At 45.7% G+C, this 26,730-nt stretch overlaps 1 protein-coding gene across 1 annotated transcript in view; it reads right to left on the bottom strand.

Moving 5' to 3' along the window:
- Positions 1-26,730, bottom strand: part of NEGR1 (neuronal growth regulator 1) — a 238,732-nt gene that overhangs the window by 114,407 nt on the left and 97,595 nt on the right. The window contains exon 2 of the mRNA XM_032191887.1: positions 14,178-14,410. Coding sequence (XP_032047778.1) covers positions 14,178-14,410 — 233 coding nt within the window. The remainder of the gene's footprint in view (positions 1-14,177; positions 14,411-26,730) is intronic.

Below are 26,730 nucleotides of genomic sequence, written 5' to 3'. Positions count from 1 at the left end.
TGTTTTTTGCAACTTGTTAATGATATTATAATTACCGTTTCATATACCACATGCAGGCCCTTTCCAGATGAAACCTGCAGCTATTTGGTTACACCGGGTCGGTCAGTACAAATGGGATGTCCTCGCAGTCACTCTGCATTTAATGCTCCTTTGTTACCTAAGGACTGAGGCATACCAGAACTATGAGTCATTTCCCTGAAATATTTCCCTATTTGTAAAATCCTTGCTCGGGTACATTCCTACCAGTCCTGCAGATATGCTGTACCTGTAAGAGAGGCCCTGAAGGCGATGGGGAGGCGGGAGGTCATGCAGGGAGCGCTCAGCCTGGAGGGGCACGCAGCCTCCGGCTTCCCACGCCGCAGAGCTTTGGAAAGGGCAAAATCCTCTCCCTGCTGCCAGCTGGAGAGCAGAGCAGCAGAAGCTTCCTCTGCTGAGGGCCCAATTTAGAAAACAGAACCCTCCAAAATTAGACCTCAGTATGAAGGTATTTCAGATGGTGGAATTGGGAACAACAGCATCTTTATTTCCCCCACAGAGACTGCACCATGCAGCCTCAGGTCAGGTAACCTCTGCATTCGCTGGCCCAGAATAATCTGATACATAAAAGCCGTAAAGTTTTCTTTACATCTTTACGAAAGATGTACAATGAAAGATGAACTTTTTCAAATGGAGATTTTCCAGGCAGGAAACACTTAAGCCATGTCCTTTAAAGCTTTCTTTCAAATTCCTTACAATTCGGTATTGCACTAGAGATCTGTGACTTCACTTTCCAGGTTTTTTTCCTAAACTAACACCGGGAGTTCTGTTTAAAGATATACATTTATTTTGCTCTTTCCAACTGGTGGATTTTGCTGCTTTAGAACATCGTCACCATCCTCCTTCCCTCGCTTAAGCCAGAAAACCAAAACTAAGCTGCAGAGGATTCCAGAAAGAAAAGTGTGTGAAAAGGAACCGCTTCGATAAATCCTCCCCATGCTTGTTCATTCTTGGCAATTCTCTAATAGCTATGAATCCAAGAAACGCCTCATACAAAATATTCCTCTTCTGTAAGTTCCCAGTTCATAAAGGCATGCAAAGATGTAGCACCAACTAAATTCAAAGGGAAGAACCACATCCTCATACACTGGAGGTGGGATTTAAAGAGCTAATTCACAATTATTATTCTTTTGTTTAATTAAATCACCTGTGCAATGCAGAAAAGTTTGCCGTAGCTCAGGGAAAGATGTATGAACATGCAACAGAACCAGATGCAGCAACATCCTCGGCAATGGACGCAAATATCCTCTCTGCACTGTTTAGTACTGTGGGAATTTTTTTATCCTACTGGGCTTCACCCAGTGATAGATCAGACAGCCTCCACATAAAAACCTTACAAAGAAGGGCATGGCACATATATGTATTTTTTTCAAGACTGATTATCTTGCAACTATAAACACCTGCAGATATTCTGTAATTAATGGAGAAAGGTCACATCTTTATTTAATATTCTGTGTGTGTGCTTATGGATTGAGATCCCTGTGAATTTCTAGAAAGCTGCTGCTGGTTCTGCAGTGCAACCTACGGCTGCTTCTGAAGCAAAGGGAATTCCTCTTCTCAGCCTAAACAGTCACTTTCTTTGACAGAATCTCCAGTTGTTCGAGTTCAGGTATTTTACTGTCGTCTGATTTTCCTAATGAGATCTTTCCACCCCTTCCTGTGTATGGATTTCTATTAATGGACTGGTCACTGGAGGTAGAATATTTTTGCCTATGTATAATTTATTCAGCTTTATGAAATACTCTGGTATGCTACGAGGTCATGCATCAGCTTTTACTAAAGCAGAGTTAGCTACAAAGGATATAAATCACCATCCTCCACACTGTTCTGGATAATAATGCCATCTCTCAAGGATGTCATTAATTTAAAAGCAGGTACACAAGCTCCGCAATTTCCTTCAACCAGACTATGGCTGGAAGCAGAGCAGCAGCATGCAGTGCAGGTTTAAATGCCACGTGTTGTATAGAGAAATAAAAGACAAACACGTTCTCTCTGCCATGAGCATCTCCAGCATTAAAGATGGAAACGCAGCATGGAGCATCCAGCTCCTTTTATTGCACGTATCCTATCAGGGTCCCCCAAGTTTACTCCTCATCACTGCTTACAACCCCCATCCCATTCCTACTGGTGCTTGGCCTAGTTTCATTCCTACAGCTGATGCTTCTGCAAAGAAAAGCAGTGTGGGAAGAGGCTGACAAAGAAATCTGAATTGCAAAGCATTTAAAACAACAACCACAAGGCAGCCCACGCCCTGAACACCTTCCTGCTGGCCGGCACGGCCGGGCTGGGCTTCCTTGCCCGGCGAGCATCGAGCTCCAAAGGTGATGTTGGGGTGTGGGGTGAGGTGGGAGGGAATAAGAAAACCTTGCAAACTGCAAACCTGGCTTGGTGCTACAGAAATAAGGCTGACGGTGGTACTTTTAGATAACAGTCCATTTTAAAGGAGAACGCTGCTGATGCAAATCTAACACACTTAAGACCAGAATTTTGCTGATGCTTCACCGAGGCACTCTGAACGATCCAGGAAGTTACAGCACAAATCGCCCGGCATTTTGGCTTTGTGTGTTTGGGTGACAGGCCTTTGAGCCCAGCTTACACCCGGGCAGACGTGCACGGCGTTCCCCACGCAGCGACGAGGAGCATGAGCAGCACCTCGCTGCCACAGTGGATCTGGGAGAAATGCTGCCTGTGGACCCCTGTTAGGTCAGAGAGGAGGGATTATCTGAGAACCACACCGGTGTGAGGGACCGTGCTCCTGCCTCCTCAGAAGGAAGCGCGTTGCCCTGTCCCATCTAATGCAGTGCACAGCCCTTGCTCGTCCTGGCTTTAACACTGCTGCAAGTGTTAGCAGATACAATGCTTCTTCTGTAGCTGTGTACAGACACAAAAGCAAAGTAAAGTATATTGGCAAAGACTGTACAGGGACAAATAAAATAAAAATGGTAGAGACTAATTACAGCTGTGTTCCTCAGAGAAGACAGCTTGATTGTTTAAATTTCATAGAAAGGGAAATCTAAAACAGATCTGTCAACAACTTTCTGAAGAGCCCAAACTACAAGTCATTTCACACTTTTACAGATTTTACTGTCTAATTATTCCAATAAGACTAATGCTTAATAGGGTTTCAAAATTCCAGACAGTAATTTCAATGTTTTTAGTTTTTTAAGCACATTATATTGACACTTACAACTGGTTGGGTTTAGGGCACAACATTTTTACCTGTTAGAAAAAGCAAAAGTTATGTGCAGAATTACAGTCAGTAAGTAGAAGAACTTTTGGACTGGAAGAGAGCCAAATCTTCTACTTCTGACTTCTAAACATTCGCTACTGACACGCACTGCTAACACAGCGATCCCTCGCAATTACAGAATCATATCTGTTATGAAAGACAAATTTTACAAAATATCCCTCCATATTCAGCCTTTATATTCATCCTATTTGTACTGAACGATGCCATAATTCAACCTAAAATCTGAATACAACTGCTGGGCACATAAACACCACGTGCATATGCTCATGCACCCCAGTACAGCCATCACTAACAGATGGCATTAAGGCACAAGGACTCTAAAATCTCTTCCTGCCAGTTATCTGGTGTATGACTGTGGACATGTCACTTAAAAATAAATGTGGATGAAATATCCACCGATTTTATTTATCTCCACCAATGCCCTGCTGGCTAGATTTTCATACTGCTAAGCATCATAAGTGCAATTTCATGCTGTGAATTGTGCCCATTTTCATTCTCTCTAGTCTGTAATGGTCCCCACTCTTAAAATGCAAGATAATACTTTTCTCTCTTTAGCAGTAGTTATATAAATTTAATCCTAGTTTAAACAGAGTCCAGCTATAAAAGGACAGTCATTATTTATTTGTTGACAATGCATTGATTTTAGTCCATAGCTAATGTAAAAAATTTTTCACTGTATAAATTTCCAATATGTCTGATCAGTACAGTGCAAGAGACCAAATTTAGAATGATTTGAGAGCAAATTCAGAACGGTGACAAAATCAAGCAAAGAGCACCAGGAGCTGGAACATGACAGGGTGCACAGCTGGCAGCCAACTGCCTGCTTTTTGAAGAAGTAACAGAAAGTTAGGGCTGTTATTTCTATCATGTTGCATTGCTCTAGCAGTGGTTCCCTAAAAGAAATTACTGTCAGCTTCTTTATTTGTACCCCATTTCCAGCCCCTCTCTCTTGGTCTGCAGTAAAAAGTGGGATCAAGGCTGGGGTGGAGGCAGGAGGGGTGGGAGACGCAGGGCAGGAAGGCGCTAGCGGCAGCATCCTCCTGTAGTGGTTCTTGCAAATCTTCTTGGAAAGCATCACATCACTGCAGTTTATCATTTTTGTACTTGTTCTCAGAACGTGTTGCCTTTCAACAGCATAAAGTGTTTACAGCTTGAACCTTTTGAAATGCTTTGGGCACTGGTGAATTTAGGCAGGCTGGGACTGTCCCGGACAGGCAGCTGGGTCTGACCCCACAGCTCCGGGCCGCCAGGCAGCAGGGGCTGCACGCAGCTGCGGAACCAGAGCCAGAGCGGCAGCTTGCAGCCTCCACGGGGCACTTCAGCAAAGTGATGTGTTAATGAAAACTTGCACCTAGGTTTTCATAATTTCAAAAGGTGAAGTGTTATAAAGGTTTTTGTTTGTTTGTTTAATTAGAGTAATTTTAATTACATTCAAATGCCCATAATCACCTGCACTGGTACTAGGAACACTATTCCCAGTGTTTACAATTACAGTTCTTTGACCTGCAATATAGCCAGCTAAGCAGTTTAAAAGGTAATGTGGAATTTCATTATTGCAGCAAAAGACTGGGTAATTCTCCAAGTCTTTGCTGTTAACCAGGCGATGTCACGGTATACAACAACACACACAAAATTGGTTCTGCCCTCAGGTTTCCATGGTGCTCTTCTCTCTGGCTTTAAGAAGTTTGCAGAAGGTATGTCTCTGTTTTGTTTTACGCTGCCCTACTGCTTATTTTTAAGTACGAGATGTTTGCGATCAGAGCATTGCTCATTTTCCCTCTGTAAATAACTACAGAAGATGTGTGAGTGGCTGCAATGCCACTGGCTGCCCGTGGCCATTTCCATGTTCAGCCTTGCCAAGGAGCCTGCCCAGCACTTGCAGGTCCGACAGCTCAGACTCACTGGTGGTCCTGCTATGCCATCACCTCTTCAAACATGACACTCAGAATCAATAAATATTTTGAACACTTTCCCAGCCTCTCTGTAACGTCACCTTTCTCATGCAGAGCAATGGGTGTGTGGCCTGTAATGCCAGGTTTGGCCTGCCCACTACAACCATCCCTGCCAAACAGGACGGGTGCCACTGTCCCATCCTCAGCACCCGCACCCGATGCCAAACAGGAGCGCAGGTAAGGGCCAGCTGGGCCAGCAGCCCCCTGCCCTGCTCCCACAGCCCCTGCCCTGCTGGGGGCTCATGGCCACCCCTACCCTCCAAGCAACGACTGCAGGATTTTGGCTAACGTGACAGAGGGGAAGCATGACTCGGCTGGCACCTAGATTCCCACAGAGCAAATCTTCATGCTGTTGAGGTGCCGTTTAATTGCATTTGTGGTAAAATGAATCATCTTTTGTGCCCTGGAGCCTTGAACAGTCTATTTGTTACTGTAAATGAGCGATGGGTTCTAAAAGTACATGTGGACAGAGCCTGATGTCCATGGAGGCACGATCCTCTCCATCATCCCTCAGCAGCACCAGAAGACAAGTGATGCTGCAGGGAAAGCCTCACTCTTTGGGAAGCAGGGATGGGGACCATAAATTCAGTTGCCATTTATTTCACTTTTTAAACATTAACGGAACTTGACAAAAGATTTTTATCAGATTATCGTATTTCAGCTACGATATTTGGTATGTCAGCTGCCATTAGTTTTAGTCAGTCTAAGAGCACGCTGCTGACAGAGGCCATTCCTGCAGAAGCGCCCAGCACCCAGCAGGCAGGCGCAGGATGCTCGGACACGGCCCTGGGGAGCCCACCTGGGCCTGGGAGCGAGGAGCAAACCACATCTACCACCCAACCTCACGGCACAGTGCTCTTTGAGGGGTTGCTCCATTTTACCGTCTCCTTCCATTCCATCTTTACTGAGGTGGATTTCATATGTGGATCAGTTCCTTTCCTAGTTTGGAATGAGCAGAATGCTGGAAGTAGCACCTTGTAATTGCTATGCAGAATGCTGTGCAGAAGAACTTACTGAAAACCTTACCATGCCAAAGTTTTCACTCTAAAAATACTTTTATATCTTTTCTCCTCAACCTCATAGAAACAGAAGATAAGGATTTTCCAAAATGCTTAGAATTCATCTAGGGAAAATAAGTGTTTTTGCAGCCTCCTAGTTGAACTTCACTAAACATTTAGATTAAAGCCCTTTCTGCAAAAGAAAAACAAAAGATTCTAGATGTAACCTGCATCAGGTGGGATAATTTCCACATATATTTAACTTTCTGTCTTTGTTAACAATGCTCTGAGGAAAAAATTAACTTTAAAACATGGGACACCTTTTTTCTCCTGTCAACTGACAGTCTAGAACTACAGAAGCGTAAATAACAGGAAATCCAATGAAAAAAGAATCAGATAAATCACAGTAATCACAGTGATCACAGTGACAGGCAGCAGAAAGCTCAATAAAATATTACACTGTTTACTCAGGGTAGAGACTACCAAAGCTGCTTGCAGTGTTGCAATGATGGTAATGAATAACAAAATAATTACCATCTCAGTTTTTCCAGGCCAGCCCAATTGCCTTTAATTGAAACAACAGGACTGTGAAGAGGCATTCAGAGAAGGAATAATAGAGCCTGTAGGAACAACAGTCAGAAGAGCATGTGCTTACATGTAACCAAACCCTTCGAAGTGTTATAAGCCAGATTTTACATCTTTAAAATAATACTCCTGTACTTCATTGCCTTTATGAAATAAGGTTCTGGAGGATGTGTTCAAATGAACTTGCATTTGAATAAAGTAACTGTAATTAAACTCTTGGCATTGCCACAACCTATTTTCAGCTGATGATTGTATTTCTGAGGTAGTATGACCAAAAAAAATGAGCATTTTAATTTTAGTCTTCCAAGAAACTCTTGACAGAGTATTGACTCTTGAGTGAAAAAGACCATCAGCATTTGTGCTGCGAAATTCTGTGGGAGCAGCACCTTGGGTGACCACGAAAGCTCCCAGAGGGAGCAGCCCTGGCAGCCCCGGCACTGGCTCGGCGTGCCAGGCGCTGCCAAGGGGCATTAACCTGGGAATTGCCTTCATGTGTTCCAAGTCAAACACTTCCAGCTGCAAATTCCTTGACAAAAAGTCTTTTTGTTGAGATGGGGAAGAGTAGGGAGGTCATCTGCACTTTCAGTAGAAATAGGAAGAAATTAAAAATCTGGGTGCAGCTCTGGGTGCCACAAGATGAGAAGGACATAAAACAATTAGGCAGTGTCCAAAGGAGGGCTATGAAGGTGGTGAAGGATGTAGAGGACAAGACGTTTGAGGGGTGGCTGAGGTCCCTGGTGTGTTCAGCCCTGAGCAGAGCAGGCCGAGGGGAGGCCTCATGGCGGCCTGCAGCTCCCTCACAGCGAGCGGAGGGGCAGGCGCTGAGCTCTGCTCTCTGGGGACAGCGACAGGACCCGAGGGGACGGCATGGAGCTGGGACAGGGGAGGGTCAGGCTGGGGGTTAGGGAAAGGGTCTGCACCCAGAGGTGGTCGGGCACTGGGACAGGCTCCCAGGGCTGTGGTCAGGGCATCAACCCTGATGGAGTTCAGGAAGCGTTTGGACAACGCTCTCAGACACAGGGTCTGGTTTTTGTGTGGTCCTGTGTGGAGCCAGGAGTTGGATTCAATAATCCTTGTGGGTCCCAGTTTTTATTCACACCATCCACTTCAGTTATTTTTATGCAAAGCTATGGATTTGCCCTGTGCTTGCTGTAATGCTGATAAGCCCCAGAAGACAACCGCCCCACAGCCCTGACACAGCCAGCAGCTCCCTTTGATACATTCTAAGCATTCCAAATTCGCTGTCTCTCTAAAAGCCTTTTTAAAATCTTTCCTTCAAAAGGGTTTGTCATTCTTTCGACGAGTTGAGTGCCACACAGCTTTTCCAGCTGGCTGTTTTTGCTGTATTCGGGGTGATCTCGTGCTCACAGAGCTCCCCAGGCCGCGGCCACGGGGCTGCTCACGGCCCCCTCCCGTGCTGTGGGGGCAGCGGTGGACACCCTAACTAAGCTAACTGACTCCCAATGCAGAATTTAATCATCCACATTTTTGCCCTTCGCATTCAATTACTATGCTCATTAAACTAAGCTGTGCGTTTTTGCTTTACGCCTTATTTTTCCCTTCTCCCTTCTGCTTCTGGCACTGTTGTATAGTGCAAGGAGCTGCTGAAAGTCACCTTGGGCTCTGCTGGACACATCTTTTGTAAGGCTCTCACAGGTCACAAAACAACTCATTCAAATTAATTCAAATGTAACAGAACTAATATACTTTGGACCAGAGAGCAAATGATTATTTTGTGTTGATTATCCTTTGCCTGCAGATTTCAGAAGATGGAAATTTCAGGCTTATAATGGAAATTCAGTTGCAGCCGTGACTGTAAAGCAGCTCCAACATCACAGAATTATGAGTTTCAGACTAGTAGAGCCCTGCTGTACTTCAGATAAAATATTCCCGATTTACATCCTGGTAAATGAGATCACCTGCTAATGCAAACATTTTCTATGATTTAAGGCTTTTAAAGAAGGGTAAAAGCCATACGTACCCATCTCAGAGCGAACGAGCCCCTGCAGCTCATTTGAATGCCCTGAGCTCTACGAATGTGGGAGGGATTGAATGAATGGATGAAAAATACAAGAACTGGAGAAAATGTCCTGACAAGTCATTAACGAACTCTGCTGCAGATGCAGCCCCTGGTAGCAGCCAGCCCCACAGGTGGGTCCGGGAGCAGGCGGCGTGGTCAGCGGTGGGGCTCTGCTGCTGAGCCCCTGGCTGAGCCACCCCACCCCTGCAACCATGCCTCTGGGCCTTTTTCTTCGTGTGCTGAGCAGGGACAAGATGATAACAGTGGCTGGCACTTGTGAGTTAATTTTATAACGAAAACTGACATCCTACTCGAGTGCTGGCAATTTAAAAGAGTAATGGATTGTCAGTTTTAGCTGGAAAGTGGTTGTTATATGATTTTAGAAGTCTTTTGCATATTTATTTTGTCCCACTTTAAATAAATTTGGGTAAGATTTATCTCGTTAGCTCCAAACGCAAGTCCCTCTCGGCCTGATTGAGGAAACAAATTAGACTTTGCAAACATTGCAAAGACTAAATCAATACATTAATATTTAGGGGACATTAAGGAGGTTTATTAAACAGAAAAAGGGCCTTGAGTATTACTTTGGAAATATTATACATGTTTAAATCAAAAATATAGGTTGTGGTTTCTGACTGAATCTATAAATTGCATTTGCATAGACAACTGAATTATTTACACGCACGGAGTTCCAAGCATAGACTGCACACAGGCACGGGATGCCAGGGGCAGCACAGGGGCACGGCAGCAGCTTGCATGCCCCGGGGCTGCTCCCGGCGTGGTCCCAAGAGTATGGTGTATCAAGCCCAGCACAGAGCACATCAAAATCAAAGTTATAGCCTCAAGAGACTAGTGTAGGAGACTGTTTGTGTCCCCGTCTCCACAGTGTCAGAACTTTGGTGCCCACGGAAAGCACTGACGTGTCATCAGTGGGGCTGCTACGCCGAAGGCGTTGGGGTCTTGTAGTGGTGCAGTCCTTCAAGCTGTACGTTTGTCCCTCTGTCCTGGGACCCACACCACACGTATTATTAAACATCACGAAATTCCCTCCCAGCCCTCATTTTGCTATCTCGAGTGCAGCAATCGCCTCTGGTGTGTCCTGCATTCCCCAAGGAGCCCAGAGGCCCTCCCTGGGTGGCGGGGGGTCGCACACGGTGCCCCCCGTCACCGGTGGCCAGCACGCCCAGCACCACGTCCTGACACCTGCACGTGGGTGGCAGTGGGGCTGTGACCTTCGGCTCAGCTCGTGGGCAGAATCAACTCTCGGGGCTGCTGGTAAACGTGTCTTAGTATTTCTGCACCTTGAAGGGGAAACACAGCTCGGAGGATTCAAGCTAAACTTTGATAGAATAAATGCCAGATTAGAAATGGCAGAAATGGCAACCTTTCCATAGGAAAATTATGGGCAACGTAGTATGGTAAGAGGTATTTCATTTTTTGACTTAACTACAGCAAGCTCCTGATATTTAAATCATCTGCAGTTCACGACTCTGCAGATCAAGCATCTGGCTCTGATGTAGATTAAGTTGATTACAAACTCCTACCTTCTAAACTTTTAATTAATTACTTCATAATTCTCACTCCCATTTAATAAGGTCACCGAAATAAAGTTAACTGGATTATCTTCCTCTCTTTCATCTGTTTTTTCTTTCACTGATGTAAATGGGACTAAAGACACATTAGGCTTTTTTATTTTTTTAACAATTATCTCAAATAATTCTCATGGTGCAAAAAGGTCTAGCTATGCAATAAGTAGCACTGATCTAAACTTGACTTGGAGGTCTTGCTACAGCTTTGTGCAGGGATTTGGCAGGCTGAAGTTCAATGTCAGGCTCTGCTGGTGGCCAGCTCACCAAACGCTGCCGGGTCTCTCCCTGTGTTTGCACATGGGGCAGGGATGCAGTGGCACCTCCTTACCTTCAGCTGTTTTACTGATCATCTCACGGGATGGGAATTTTTTGTGCACAAGATCTGTGGTTTAACCTGCGAGTGTACAACATGTGGTCCAATGCAGCCAAAACTGTGTTTGGGGATCCTCTTGTAAAGTGCCAGAAAACAGATAAAAGTGGAAGAGAAGTAATGGAGGCGGGATGAATTTATTGAACGTTCGTGCCAAGGAAAACAAAACAGGAACCATCCACAGGCTTAGCCAGGGAGGCTGGCAGAAATGCTGATTTTGTGGCTTGGACCTCTTTACCTTTCTGTGTTTTAGTCACGGAAATTAAGACATCCTTAACCCACTAAAATGTATTTATTCTCTGAAACACTTAGATAAATAAGATCAGAAACTGTCAGCCCAAATAGCAGAGTAGAGAGTATTCAAAATGAGAGCTACGGGATCTGTGTGTATAGAAAGATCTCACCAAAGAGAGAGAGAGGGAGAGAAGACAGAGAGGGAAGCAGAGTTGGATTTACACAGCTTTTGAAGTGGAGGTTTCACAGCAAATAATTTTTCAGTCTGGAGTTTAACCTATTTGAGAGCTTATGATCAGACATAAGTCTTTATTCATTTAATTTACAACCCACTGCATACACCCCTGGCTCCTCCAGTTCTGCTATTTTCAGAAAGAGAATGTCTTCTTTCAGTGTTATTCGATGGAATACAGCCTGTAGGGCAGAGGAATTTTAAAGGGCTAAGTCTTTGCTTTTAAATTTTTCTTTGCTCCTTTATTTCATGTGCCGCTCCAGATCTGCTGCTGATCATTTATTCACAGTGTAAATGGAAACCCAGCCCTTTGACTGAATGATTTTACTTTGGCTAAAGATCTGCTTTTCCCTTCATTTATTTTTCCCCACTAGCAGAAGTTATTTCTAATCTTTCAATACAAAGTCATGAACAATATAAAAGGGAAACATAAAACTGCCTCCATAAAATGTTATTATGTCATCCCCGCGAACCCCGTTCTGGAGGAAAGCACACATAAGCTACAGCACCAATTAGCTGTTTGATGTTTCCTTTACAGCCTCAGTTACTTTCCGACAGGTCTGCCTCCATCTCAAAGGACACATAAATCTCGCGCCGCACCTCCCGAGCCCCGGCACAGGGAAGGTGAAGCACGAGCTTTGTTAGCAGCGCAGCCATGGGTGACCCGCTGCGGACGCTGTGCGCGGGCACGCCGCGGTGCGGGGCTGGGCAGCTGAAGGCAGCAGCAAGCACAAGTGCAGGGCTTGCAATTACCTAAGTGCTATTAGCTAAGTGCTAATGGCACGACACAGGAAAAAGTAGTTGGTGATTTTTTTCAGCTTTGTCTTGAAAATGGTTCTCTTGTCCTAGCTGCGATTCACAGAGCTGCTACTTCTTTCTTACATAAAACTGAATTAATATTGAAGAAATTGAATATATACACAACTGAAATAATAATTGATGCTGTCACAGCTTCTTCATTTCAACTTCCCAACCCAACTGCTTATAAAGAAATCCGTCTGTGTTCCCTGAAGCCCCCATATAAGCAGAACACGCACAGGTCTTCACAGAACAGCTGCCTCTGAGGAAAAGTTGTAAAAATGACTGAGTGATGGCTTTCTGGCTCTCCTGATATTCTTTATGCCACAACTACCCTTAGCGCTTACAGAGTTAGAGTCTAACATACAAACCATCGGGGTCTGAAGGTCCAGCGGTTAAGAATAATTAGTCTGAGAAGCATTTCATACGTGTTACTTGTAAGGGATTCTGGTGTGCCATATGGATTAATAGAGATTGCCATTTCAATTCTTCTGTTTTATATTCATTGCTTTATTACTCATAAAAATGCAAAAGAAAATGTTAATGATGATTACACCAAAGACTAATAAATTAAAGCCTTAGGTTATACTTTGCATTTCTGAAGATATAAATGCAATCGCTTAATAATTATGCATATTTTAACTATTGAGTTATTATTTCTCTATATTTTTGCAGTTAGCCTAATTAATTTTAAGCTCCTGTTTATATGTTTTATAAATGCAATTAATTTCCAACTATTTTTTTAGCCCCTTGTGCGAGGGCATTAGCTATTACAAAGATAATCAGAACTAAGAACTGTTCACCCTGGAACAGTGCTATCAATACTGCGTAAAGCTGACACCCCTGTTCTGCAGCGCCTGTAACAGAAAACCATCTCCTGGAAATAAATGGACTTCTCTACTTAACGACATTGGGATCTTAGTCAGTACTTACGTGAGAAAATTGCGGTCTCGTTGAAAGAAAAACTATGGATTTCTATGTTACAGCAAAATCAGCTTACATTTGTCTTAACTTGTTTATTTTGCTCTTAATGAATTGTGCATTTATATTTTTGAAAGAAACCTGCTTTACTCGCTCTCATTTGGCTGACGAGTTAATTCTTGCTGTTATAACTGTGTTTGTGATGGCACACACCAGAGAAGACACTCGAGGTGCTCAGATGAATGACTCTGCCTTTCACACACCAGCTGAATGCAGACACCTGGGTGAGAGCCCCGGGGACAGGACGCCCACCCCACGGCCAGGCTGAGGGCGATGGGCACAGCCAGAAGCCCCCGGAGCCGTGGCTCACCGCTGGCATGCAGCACGGCCCTGGCACTGCTCCTGCCCAGCCCAGTTCTTATTTCTGAACACGTCTTGGCAGCACGAAGACAGTGAGGTTGTTTCTGGCAATACTGGGTTTCAGTGTGACAATGCAGAGGCTGGAAACCTTCTCCCAACTCACTTCGTGAGCATGCACCCATACTCGATGCCTAGGCTGAGCACAATGCAAAGCAACCACATTTTGAGCCACACAGGAGACTACAGCAAACGGAGAGACACCTGCACAATACCACTCCAGGGAACAAAACTGCTGTACTTGTATTTTCCTTTCGTATTTTTGCCCTCCACATAACAACCATGTTCAGGTATTTTTCATTAAACTGTGCACTGAGACAGCCATCATGAGCTACAACAGAGCACATGTCTGTTTTGAAATGGCCTGCTAGGACTCCTGGCCACTTCTAGCCCCCAAAGGAATGACTGCAGCTGGGGATCTGCTCCCCTAGCAGAGGCTGCAGGTAAGCCAGGCAATGTCAGAAATTTTACCAAAAACGGGCAATCAGAGCTAGCGTCAACTGCTGAACCATTCAGTACTATCTATTTGCTGGGACCTGGAACCGACTGTCAACATACATTCCAATTTTATGCATGACCAGTGAAGGGCAGGTAGACTTAAATAGATCAAAGATTGGATTGCGAAAACACTTTCTATAAAATATATACAGTCTATGGCTGCATATACCAAAAAAAAAAAAAAAAAAAAAAGTGCTTAGCTGGCTTTTCCCATCTATAAACACAGATTTTTCTAGTACATTTTCCATGACAATTTGCAATTAGTTTAAACACATACCTTGTACAGTTAAGTGCACCTGCATGGTTCTCGGAGTATGCTGAGTTTGCACAGAGCAGGTGTAGGGACCATCGTCTGTCACATCCACGTCCTGTATCTGCAGGCTGTATTCTCTTCTATTTGCTGTCGCGATTGAAACTCGGGGATCTACTGACCACTTATCACTTCCAGCAAAAATAATACTTGACCGATTCAGCCAGGCACCTTTTGACGCTCCATCTTCCAAATAACACCTGGGAAAAAAAGTGAAACCATTAAGTACGCAAATCTAAACATTTTCAAACACCATTAACCTGCCATTGATTTTTTACACCGAATACAGCTACAGTACCTTAGACTTGAACCTCAAAATACATGAGTCATTTGTTAATTCGCAAATCATCATAAAACCAAAAAACGATCTTACAAACAGGCAATAAACAAATAAGTCTTTTGCTATGTTCTCCCTGTCTGATTTCCCTGCTGTGAGTGCCCAGGGCAGCAGCAGGGAGGAAGCCTTGTTTTTCCTGAGCTCAGCTCAGTGCCTGCCTGTCGTAGCCCATCCAGGGTCAGCCCACGAGGACCAGCCATGGGCCTGTGCAGAACTGCTGTCCTTCTCCTAAGACGCAATAAACTTCTGCTCGTTTAGTTAAGGAACCAAAAAACTTTCTCCACCAAAAATTATAATGACACCTTAGAATCTAAAAAATGTCTTTTTCTTCTCAACAGAGAAGAAATTGCTGATCTCCTGCTCAGGACATCTTGTTTGAAGTAAGCGTGCACTCAGTTAGCACGGAGTTTCCTGCAGACAGCAATGAAAGGTAAAGCATAGTTCTGCTACAACATTTTTAAGACATTCGTGGTATGGTAGTGACACAAGTAAGCGTGATTTGTTTAAAATGCCATTCTTTAGCTTTTGCACAGTTATTGTTTATTAGCACAATCACATCAAACATGGTGTCCTTAGGGGTAGAAGAGTCGCCTTAATCAGAGCCCGGGGAGTACCGACACCGTGCAACAGACGCAGCTGCACCCCAGACAGATCCCTTTCTTTCTACATTGTAGTTCAGAAGTATTCCTCCATAAAGACTTTTTTTTTGACTGAGTAAAAAGTGCAGCTGTAGAATGAAAATACATCTATCTGAAGAGTTTGACAGCATTTCGACACAATACCTCAGGGGTTTGAACACGGCACTGGAGATTGCGAGGGAATTGTGAGCTGAATGCACCAGCCCCGGTACTGCCAACTGTCCAAAAGTAATCAGTTGGAAAATACAAAGAACAAGGTGTATTGAAAAATCTAATCCGTAGTCCATTTCACCATCTGTAGAATCAAATCCCAGTAGGACTATTAAAGGTCAGTGCTAATTGAAAATCTTTTCTGTAGATATGCGACCAAAAAAGAAAACCCAAGCCAACATCCTAGCATAACGGCAGTACAACCTTCTCCTAAGGTAATTAGGCCCTGCAATATACTGCTGTTGTCAGTATTTTGTGTCATGCGTTAGAAAACATTTGCAATTTCTCTAAAATAGCTTTTCCTCTCATATCGCTCACTTGCACACTGGGACGAGGAGAAACGCACTCTCAGGGATACTACAACGGGTCACTGACAAGTCCCAGGGGCAGGGCATCCAGCACAGTTGCTAAAACTTGTAAGAGCAGGAATAAGGAAGGGATAAGAAGGAATAAAAGAAGCGGGTAAGAAGCTAGTGAGGAATTCTGATGGCATTTCTCAGCAACTGGCTCTCAAGCAAGAGGGGAGCACCTCGCTGGGAAGGGCAGCTCGCGCCTTCCCCTGCCTGCAGCCGTGGAGGTGTGGGAGCGGCAGCACAGAGGCACGGATCCTGATGGCTTAGGGCTTGGATTAATCTTTCTGAAACATCTGGAGAGAGCCTGGGGACACCGGTGATGGGTGGGAGAGCGGGAGGCTGGGCAGCATTCGCAGGCACTCGGCAGTCCCAGGGGCACTGCAACATGTGCTAGGGCAGCGCTGTCTGGGTTCCACCCGGCTGCAAATAATGATGAGCAAAGGCTGTCTCGACTGGGGATGCACTCTTGAACTGCAGTCAGAGAGATGATTTTTGTGAGCCGCAAGGAAAACACATGAAGGAGCAGAGAGCCAGGAAAGAAAGCATAATGACGGGAAGAAAACCATTAAATACCAGCAAAGCACAGGCTGTGCGAAGTACGGGAATACAGCGAGAACGCAGGCACTGGAGATACTGCAAATACCACCTGGCCACGGGCAAGGAAACACTAGCTGCAAGAAGCGAAGGCCAGGAGACAGGAGGTGAGACCTGAGCAAAAGAAATCAGAGCTAGCTTGGGCAGCAAGCACGGGGAGACAAGGCTGGGAGAAGCGTGCCCAGGAGGAGCAGCTCGGACCCGGAACGAGCAGTGCCCAGCAGCGCGCCGCACGGACCAGGCAGAGTATCTGACGGGGTCCAGGGCAGGAAAAAGTCTGAACGGATCCATGTCTGAGAGCAGGAAACTGCAAATCCAAAAAAAAAAAAAAGTACTAAAAAGGTACTATGTGACTGGAAAATAATCACCATTATCTACATTTAAGGAAATGGGGAGAGTGAATCAGGCAAATGTTAGGCTAACCACTGAGACCACAATGGAACTCAGGGCTTTAAAATGACTTCAAAAGTTGAAGGAAAGTAATTCAAAGTGCAACAGACTAATGGGACATTTTTATTTGATAAAGAGGTTCTTTACATGAAGGAAATCCAACAGCAGAAGATAATGCAATAAATCTCTTTGATAAAACATTAAAATAGTGCAACTATGGAAACTGTTAAATAGAAGAAAATGGTGATTTAGTAGCTTAAGCATATGGTGGCATTGTTTAAAGGGAAAAATGACATTCCCATTAGGAATAAGAAACTAGAAGCATCGGGCTGAAATTCTTCACAAATGGATCATGAAAATAACTATTCAGTCATTTAATTAATGATCTCAACATGGAATCTGAATAGAAAGATAACTCTGATAGCAGCTGCGTGCGGCACGGGGTAAGAAACCAGTTTATATAGCTGAGAATTGGGATGTCAGAGGGAAGCATCGCTTTGAGGACAGAGCTCAGCAGAAGCTTGTGGGTCCCTGCAGGACTTCTGTGGGCTCTGGACTCATTCTACAAGTGCAAGGAGCAGCTCTGAAAGTCCTCCAAACACTGACATATTGATGAGAGCCAACAGAGGGTTGGGGTGAAGCAGGGAAACCTCAGACGTTCCCCAGTATTTCTACAGCGCGTTTCTGCAGCGGCTGGGGGCAGTCAGTTACCGATGGGTGTTTCTGGCGGTAAAATTTCACTTAACACTGGTGCTGACATTTATTTATGTGTTACTGTCCCCCTCCACCATGCAGGAAGGCACTCTCACCAAGATGAAGCCAACCCCTCCTTGCCCAGCACACAAAACAGCCTCACAAGTGCCCCGCTGCCTGGGCAGCTCGTAAGAACAAATTAGCTTGGCTTAGGAAGAGAAGGGCTAACAGAAGTTGAGATTTGTGGTTAAGAATTAACGACAGAAGCAGGATTCCCATCAGATTTAAAGCAAGCCCCAGGACGGCGGCTGCTGTCCTGGCTGGGAGCGGCACGGGTCCGACCGAGCCCAGCCTCCTGAGTGCTTTGCCCATGAACACTGCCCGGGGGTGTTGGGGCTGGCACGCTGAGAAAAGGCACAACGGAGCAGCACGGAAGGCAACGTGGGACCTCTGGCTGTTTCATCTGATACACAAAAGTATTTTACATGCAATAGCTTTGTAAAACAAAGAAGCTTTGAGTATTAATGCCTGTACTCTCCTAGTGCAGGGGTGTCGTGGATAGAGGTGAAAACCTGATAAAACCAGCTGTCTTTTATGCAGTGCTAATGAACAACAGGAATGCAGTGCACAACTGCGGTGTAAAACATGAAAACCGAGTGATAAAGATGGAAGAGAGTTTTAGTTGTTGAGGAAGACTTTCAAGTTTGATGGAAAAAAAAAAAAAAAAAAAGGTATTTCTACAAATGTAACAAGGAGAAACCATTTGGGGCTCTTGTTCAGACTGTCTGAGCGTGTTGGGTTGTGGAAGCACATCGGGTCCAACAGAAGATGCTATTCAAAAGGGCTCAGATACAGGTCCTTCCCCAAACAGGCTCCTTCAGTACCCCAGAGCAACCTTTTCTCTACATTTACTCAGAACCCACGCATATTCCCTAACCCTGTGAGAATGAGATGACGTGAAAATGTTGCAGAATTTGGCAGAAATATTTTGCACAGAGTAGCCTTTGAATTAAATAGCAGCCAACGTGCAGTATTTTCCCAGTACGCACGCAATACACAATGGATAAAGTGCATATTTACTCCATGGAAGAAGCAATCAAATGATTCATCTCAGAAATGTTTTCTAATCTAGCCAATTTAATCCCTTTCTGTGTACAAATCACTTCTCATTTCTGAAAATGCATTTATGGCTCCAAAGTGTCCTGCAGGCAGCTTGGATTGCACATTCGCCCAGGCGTGGGACCGGGCACTGCAGCAAAGCTTCTGCTCTCCACACCTAATTTCAGGGGAACAAGGACGACAAATGAGATTTTTTTTTCCCTTTAAATGAAGGATTGGTCTCCAGTTTTTCCATGCATTTATAATTTTCTACTAAAGAGCAGTCTTTCCATACCCCAAATATGGGGTGTAACCAACTGACTTTGTATGGATGAATGTTTGCAAAGAACCACCAGGAACAACAAAGCTGTCGCGTCCTGGGGGCAAGGAGTGGGCAGGAGGCAGTGGGGAGGAGACAGGGGCCTCCCGGGGCAGCCAGCGAGAGCTGTGGGAGGTGAGTTGGGATGGGGCACAGCGGGGAGCTGAGCCAAGCCTTGGCCTTCGGACTGCAGCAGAGCACTGGAGCAAAACGTGATAAAAAGCCTCAAAGAGGAGTCGCCAAGCTAAGCTTTACGAAAAGCCTAAAATTTGGTTTTGCACTGTGGGAAGATTTGCCCTGGAGGCTTGCAGACCTTCCAGGGACCTGAAGCACACCCACGAACGTTTTCAAGAGAGTGTGAGCAGAGGGTTGCTTCCATGCAACACTATGAAGAACTCGGAGCCTCCACTGCAGTTCCTCGCGATTAGCCCGGTCCTCCAGCGAGGAGCCCGACTCCTGCTCAGCACCTTCTGGGTCTACGAGCAGCAGACGCGGCACCCGATGATGCTGGAGCCCCGCAGAGCGCCGGGCCCCAAAGGCCGACCCCACGGGAGGTGCCCGACGCCCCCTCCTCACCTCTGCCTCCGTTGGAGCTCCCTGCGCATCACGGCGGCACTTCGCCAGCGCACGTTTTCAACTCCATGCACAGCACCGATTATTTTTATAAGTTAATAATAGCATAGGAGTACAATTAAGGAAAGCGTAACAATCTTTGAATAAAAGAGAGTTTTGCTCTTTTTACCTTTACATTGCTTGGAAAATTATCGATTAAATTACAGCTGAACTCAGAAGATATTTCTTCTATTTCTAAACTTAGTAGATTGGAAAAAAACTATTTATTTTGTAACTGATGATGGTAATCAGAAATTCTCTACTCAACAAGCATAAAAACTAGATTTTAATGTTAGTTGTCATGCGGATGAAGGTATTTTACAATGTTTCTAATCATTATTAATGGGGATGATCTTCTGTAATTTGTAAGCACAGAGAAATACAGTCTCACCCAGTTTCCTCAAAGTTTTTAATCCTTTCTTTTTGATGCCTCCCACTCCCCTAGCTCCCCAGTCCATTATTTCCCAATAATGAAAACACAGACCTATTAATCTCCGTAAAAGCATCCCTTCCCACTTGTTTAATTAGGGCTGTGCACGTCCTTTTCCACAACTGCCCCCAGAGTGCCGCAGTGGAGCTTGTGCCCCTGCCTTGGCACACACACACATCAGGCCTGCCCTGCATGTGCCTGTCCCATCTGCTCGTCTCCAAACGGCCCTAAATGCACAGTCTAGGGCTAAATCTGGATGGTGCTTGGCCAGTACTTAAAAATTACAAAAAAAAATCTTCATTAAGTAAGACCAAAAGCCACCATTATCCCCAGTCCTCGTGCAATTACTTGACCTGAATCGCACAGCCGCGGATAAGAACCCTACACGCTGCCCTACAGGCCCGCAGCTGAACGCAGGCCCCGAACCCTTCGGGCCCCCCCGGCCCCGTGTGCCTCCCTGTGGTGCTCCCACCCCCCGGCCCCTCTGCTGGGGGCAGCTTGTGGCACCCCGGGGTGCTTCCTCGATAGATCCCCAGCAGTAAGGCCCCAGGTGGGACACGAACCGCCTGTGTGTAGGCTGCCTGTCTGACACCAGCAGTCCTGCTGCCGTCTGTGTGGCAAGGCCTATGGCGTGTACCTAAAGCCCTGGGATCCTTCCTTTTTCCCCGAAAAGCAAGAAGGATTTGACGTGAAGGATGTCTGCAGTGTGCTGTAAGCGCTGCTCTGGGTGCCAGCTCCCTCAGCAGCCGGCAGCGTCCCCCTGCCAGCAGCCGGCGGTGGGCGAGCTCTCGCCGTGGGGAAAGCAGGTGTGAGGCGCTTAATGGAGCTGTTATTGCCTACTGCAGCATCTTTTCTCCAGTGAAATTGGTTTAGGCACTGAGCTATAGCTGCTTTTCATTCAAAGGGAGCCTTTCTGCAGAGTGCAGGAAACCTCTGCAAAAAGCAGTGCTGCTGAAATGTCCCGGCCTTACTGCGGGATCGGCCGCGGGCCGAGCGGCAGGGGAGAAACAGGGGGTCGGGGATGGGCCGGGGAGGACACCCAGAGAAGCAACATCTTTCCCCAAGAAGCTACACTATTTAGGAAACATGCAGATGTTAAAATATCCTGCAGAGGGAGACTGTTGTGTCTCAAATGGCCGGAAATCTGCAGACGGTTTCTGGAAAGTCTGATAAACAGGAGTTATGTAAAGCCGGGGAGACCAGCAGCTGCTGCGAAACAGCATCTGAAATCAGACCCACAAAGCTTGGTCTCGCAGCAACATCAACAGACCTAACACGTAACTTGGCTTTGCCTGGCACCTCCATTGTACGGCAGGTCCTTAAGCTCTACGGTAAAAATGCTTTCTGCTCAAAAAATATCATCAGCGTTCAGCCAGGATGTGAAGGGGCTTCTGTGCGTAATGGTGCACCTTCCCCGCACACGCTCACCCCCCTGTGCTGAGCCCCGTGCCCTTTCCTGGCTCACAGCAAATAAAAACCCATTGCAGATGCGTGTGCTACATGTCTGCAACAGCAGCAGATGGGCCAGCATTAGAAGATAAGTGGTGCTAATGGATGGAGTATAGATTTCAGGTCCTTTCCTCACTGCAGCCACTGGTTCCCAGCAAATGCTCGTGAACTTTGCAGCGTTCGATTTAAAGGTCCTGCAAACACTGCAAGTGCTGCGTTGTTTCCCCAGAAAGCCCCTCACTTCTGTCCCCCGTGCATACCCCAGCCCCACCAGGTCACCACGTTACCGTGTCACTACAGCACCACCTCACCACGGCCACTGCAGCTTCTCCTCCCCGGCACCCCTCTGGCTGTGGGGCCACCAAGCCCTCTCCTTCCCGCTCGGTACCCAGCCTCCTTCCACACCCAGCAGTCCCGGCGTTCCCGTTGTGTTGGTGGTACAAGGAGCTCTGGCTCTGTGCTGAAGTGGGAGCATGCACAAACGAGCCTTTTTCCTCTGATCTTTGCTCTGAAAGTGCTCAGCTGTCAAATCACCGTAAGCTGTAGTTGGTACCAAACCCTTCTAGAGGAGGTTTTCTTTCCAGGTTCAGATGTTGTGTGCCTCCCTGACTGGGGAAGGAGGTCTCCAAGCCCATCTCTGCCCTTGCACTGGGGAAGTAGGTGCTGGAGGAGAGGGGTCCCTCCGGAGCTGCTCAGGCAGGATCCCTCCAGGAAAAATATCATATCCTGCATGAGGCTGGGGTGAGCCTTCACCAGGATGAGCCTCCATCAGGGACGAGCCTCCAGCCTGGAGCAGCCTCCATCAGGATGAGCCTCCCACCAGCCGTGCTCGGAGCCACCCTGGGCAGGCAGCACACAAATGCCTCACGCTGACAGCAAACAAGTGAGCGATGTCTCAGCATCTTCCCCTTTCAAGCTGAGCACACTAGACACGTCTGAGACTTTTTTACCTGCTGTTTGCATCTAAGTAACTCATTTAGCACGGTATCAGTGCCCTTACTCATAATTAGAGTAAGGCTAATAACTCTCCTTTAGAGGAAGACTTTCTCCCCCACCGACCTGCCTGTTCAGTGGCGCTCCGCAGCAGTCACGCTGCCGTCCAGAGCAGCCATTTGGAATGGAGAACTGCAAGTTCAGGCAGAAACCAAGATAACTCTTTAAATATTTGCTGACCCATGGACTTTTTCAAAAGGAATAGATAACCGTATGAGCGTTTTATCTGGCAAACTGCCTGAGATAAATGGGCATTCACGCTACCTGAACTGTTATGAGTAATTAGCATAATTAACCTCCCTGCTCTGCTCCTGTGCCATTTCCACCGTTCCAGAGCACCGACACAGAGCTCGTAACGCCAGGACAGGTCAGTTTTTGTGCCCTGTAGTGGGGCATGACAAAGTTGCCTGGTGCCCACCGACCCGCCGAGGAGACAGACAATGGAGAGGGAAGGGCAGGGGGGCGGCGAGCCCGGCACAGCACCCATCAGCTCCGTGCTGCCCTGAGACACCTCGGGATTACAGCTGCCTGCAGAGCAAAGGTGCAGTGACATCTACATAGGAAACTTTGTAATGGAAAAGTAGTAGAATATAAGTAAAATGTAGCATAATAAGACTTTTAACTGAAAGTATATATATATATTATTTTTTTTCTGTGAAAAACATTTTAATCATTCTCTAAAAATATTTTCCCAATCAAGGGCCAGAATATCTGCATTAATTTAAGCAGACCCTGCTCTAATTCAGTGCTTATCTGTTTCTGTGCTAAAGGGTGATTTTAAGATATAAAGGGTGATTAATTAATTAAATATTAATTAAGGGATTAAATAATTAAGGATTAGTTAAAAGATTAATTAAAATCCTTTAGGACTTTAGGACATAACAGGTGATTTCAGCAGTGGTAACTATGGGATGTATGTGATGCAAAGGCTGTATGTTCAAACCGAAATTGATAAATCATTAACTTAACTCTTCATGAGGCCCTTCCCATTTTCACCATATGCAAGCGGACATCAGACCTCCGGACACTCGGGAAGGAGCCACAGGAACCAGGGAGGTTCTGGTGTCCTCTGGGGATGCTCCAAAAGAGCTTTGGCAAATTCATTTGTTCAATCCCAAGCAAGTTCACCACGAGCTGTAGTGACAAACTGGCTGCAGAAGTACTTCTCCTTCTGCTTGTTTGATCCGCCCTGCCTGCTGCTCTCGCTCAGCACCCCCGGGGACATCCTGCACCCCCACCTGCCCCAGGAGGTGGCCCCGTTGGGCAGGGACAGGGACAGGGACAGGGAAAGCATCCCAGCTGCCAGAACTCATTTGTGGCTGGGTTTTTACTTATATATTCCCACCCTTTTTCTCAGATGCTTTCATATCAAAATGAACAAAAGGTACAGCGCAAAGCTGCAAATTATTATTTTTAATTACCTCGTGGAAGCACAGATTTTCTCTTTGAAGACCCAGAAACAGCACCAACCAAGGTTACTGGCTCTGACGGTCTTGGTTTCATTTTTAGTAACTCCTGGCTCAGTCCTATTGTTTGAAACTTCACAAAGTGCTGGCTGCTGCATTTGATATTTATTAACTCTGCAGGTTTGTGATACAGGAACACGCACTTCCCAAAATTAAGGAAAAGAATTTTCCCATGCCGAACAGCCAGTAAACAATTTGCTGCGTGGTTTTGTCCTCATTATTCTGCACTATTTCTTAAGGGAGAGGAGTCTTTGAAAATTTGAGAGCCCATCATGTTTGTTTTACAGCAATAGATAAGTCAGCTGTTTCTTCTGATGGTGAAAGCCAATCCAGATGGTAAATTCTTTCCCTGCTTTTCGCCACATGACAATGAAACACAAATTAAAGGAATGAAAAGCAACATAAGCTCTGAGACCATGGATCTAGGCAAAGGATCTTGCCTAGAGGATGAGAAAGCATCGGGGCTATGAAAACGCTGTGTTACTTTCCAAATCTTCAATATCACAGCATTTTCTTCAAGGATGTTAGCATTCAGAAATATATGGCGGAATTAAAACAGCTATGATACTAATTAACTGCGGTTAGTTCTGATTCAAAACAGATACATCAGTCCTCATTTTTAATGCTAAAACAAAACAAAGATTCCCTCACTGAAGTTCTGACAAAAAAAAGAGGGCTAACAACTGGAGATTATTACGGTCTCACACACTAGGGAAAAAATAATGAGTGTGGGATGGCTGCTCGGCTCCTCAGCCACACAAACACGGCAATTTGCTAACGAACACGGCAGCGCGGCTGCGCCAGCTCCAGGGGTGGCAGGAGGCAGAGGAGAGCCCAGGTGGGCAGCATGGCTGGGGGGGAGGCCGGCCAGGAGCTGCCCTGCTCCCCCCAGGGCACTGCCACCCTCGTGCCACCGGGTTTGTCACCGGCACCGTGGGGACACCGGGCTGCACCCCGACAGCCCCGGGGAGCCAAGCCAGGAGTGCTTCCTGGTACTTGGTCATTTACAAAAAAATGCAACAAGAAAAAGCAAAATGAAAAGAAAACACAGGGATCCTTTACCGGCCTTCACATGGGTCTGCAGACCTTTTTTTCTCTGTATTTTTAGAAGTTACTAACTCCTGGCATACCGGTCTGTCTGAGCTATCTATTACCACAAATCATGTCACTCTAAAAAGGATAAAGTGATTGGGCTGTTTCCTCTGCCTTCTGATTTCTTAATATTCAGGTTTAATGTTTCACATGTATTATTTTATTTATTTTTTTTTCTGAATAGCCTATTTTTCACTCAAGACTTAATGAAAAAAACATTATTTCCAAGTGAAACAAGTTGTACTTTAAGATTTACTTATAATAATATCGACACTATGGGTAAATAAGATACACAAGACAGGAGATGATTGTGTACCGTGTCGTGTCCTTTATCGGATCGGTATTGACCCGGGACTCTTGTTCGAGGAGGTAATGCTAACCCTGCAATACAATTCTCTCCAGGTTGGTTTAAGTAAAATAATAGAGTTAATGACAGAAGCAAAGCTACCTAGAGAGGTATAATTCATCATGGAGTGTTTCATGCCATTATCTTAAAAACATACAGTGTAGTAATCACTTGAAGTAGTGATAACACATAATTGTATGCTTCTCATAAATTATAGGTGAATGGGAGTTTCAGCTAATGAGTGCCAAATAGCAGCTCAGGAACTGTAGTGATTACAGAAGATGTGGTGATGAATGCATTTATTATTGGGGTATTGCAAATCTTTTTATAGCGGAGATGGCAAGCTTAGAAATAAATAACCAGCCACAGAGGCAGCTGCGAGTCCGGCCAGGACAGCCAGGCTCTCCGCGCGGTTCAGCGGCCCGGCACAGCAATGCAGTGAGGCTGGTCAAAGTGAGACGAAAAGGAGAGAACAGGAGTCGGGCCGGAACGTCTGCATCCGTGTGCACACGTGCTGTTTGCCCACCACATGCCGAAGAGGAGCATTCTCCACACGAAGCCATCTCTAACACCAGCGCTCAGAGAAGCACCGCACACATGGGTGCCTCCGGCCGCTGCCCAGCGCCGGCCGGCACGTGCTGGGAACGGAGCCATGGGGAAAGGGCACACGACAGAACTTCAGGGAAAGAAGATGCGTGTATGAGAAAAAAGAAAAAAAGGCAGAAAAAGAAGTAGGAATCCAGCAGCAGTGGTGCCCCAGTACACACTGCAAATGGCAGGGCACGGCGCTCTCCCACGGCTGCGTCCTGGGTGCAGCGGAGCGGCCGCACTCCCACCCCGCCAAACCCCCTGCGGGTGCTGCACATCTGTGTTGGTATTTTTCCTCCTTGTCTGCAAATTCCAAGCTGTCTGGGTCAGCTAATGGTGCAATATTTTAGGATTTTTGTTGTAACAATTTGAGAATTCCCTTGCCTTTTTTTTTTTTTTTTTTTTTAAGAGAAGCAGATTGTGAAAATGTATTAATTTTTAAAAAGAAAGAAAAAAAAAAACAACAAACAAACAAACAAAAAAAAAGGAACTAAAATATTCTGGCATTCTGTATTGTATTTTGGCATTTTTACACACTTCCCTGCAGCAATTTCTCGGCAGCCTGGCAGGGTGCTGTGTGAGAGCAGCCACTGTTGCTTCTTTCATCACCGCGCAAATAATCCAAAGGCAGCGCAAGAGAAGCAGCCCATTTCTCTGAAGTTTCTGACATGATCATAGGCCTGGGCTTCAGTCCCTGCTCCCGACTTGGAATGATCTATGGCTGAAATCTTTGCTCTTTGTCAGGCAGAGCAGAGACTACGTGCAGGTGTACTATATTTCAGGTCAGGATCTAATACATTTAGGGAAGTGCAGCCAACAGACAAGGCCATTTCACCAATTCCATTTTTGTGGAAATATTTGAGAGGTTATTTTCAACCCACTGCAAAATGAAAATAAAATTTAAAATCTCAG

Source organism: Aythya fuligula, chromosome 8 (genome assembly GCF_009819795.1).
Source record: "Aythya fuligula isolate bAytFul2 chromosome 8, bAytFul2.pri, whole genome shotgun sequence".
NCBI lineage: Eukaryota > Metazoa > Chordata > Aves > Anseriformes > Anatidae > Aythya > Aythya fuligula.
Note: the sequence above shows the minus strand (reverse complement) of the source record. Positions and strands in the feature narration are given on the sequence as shown.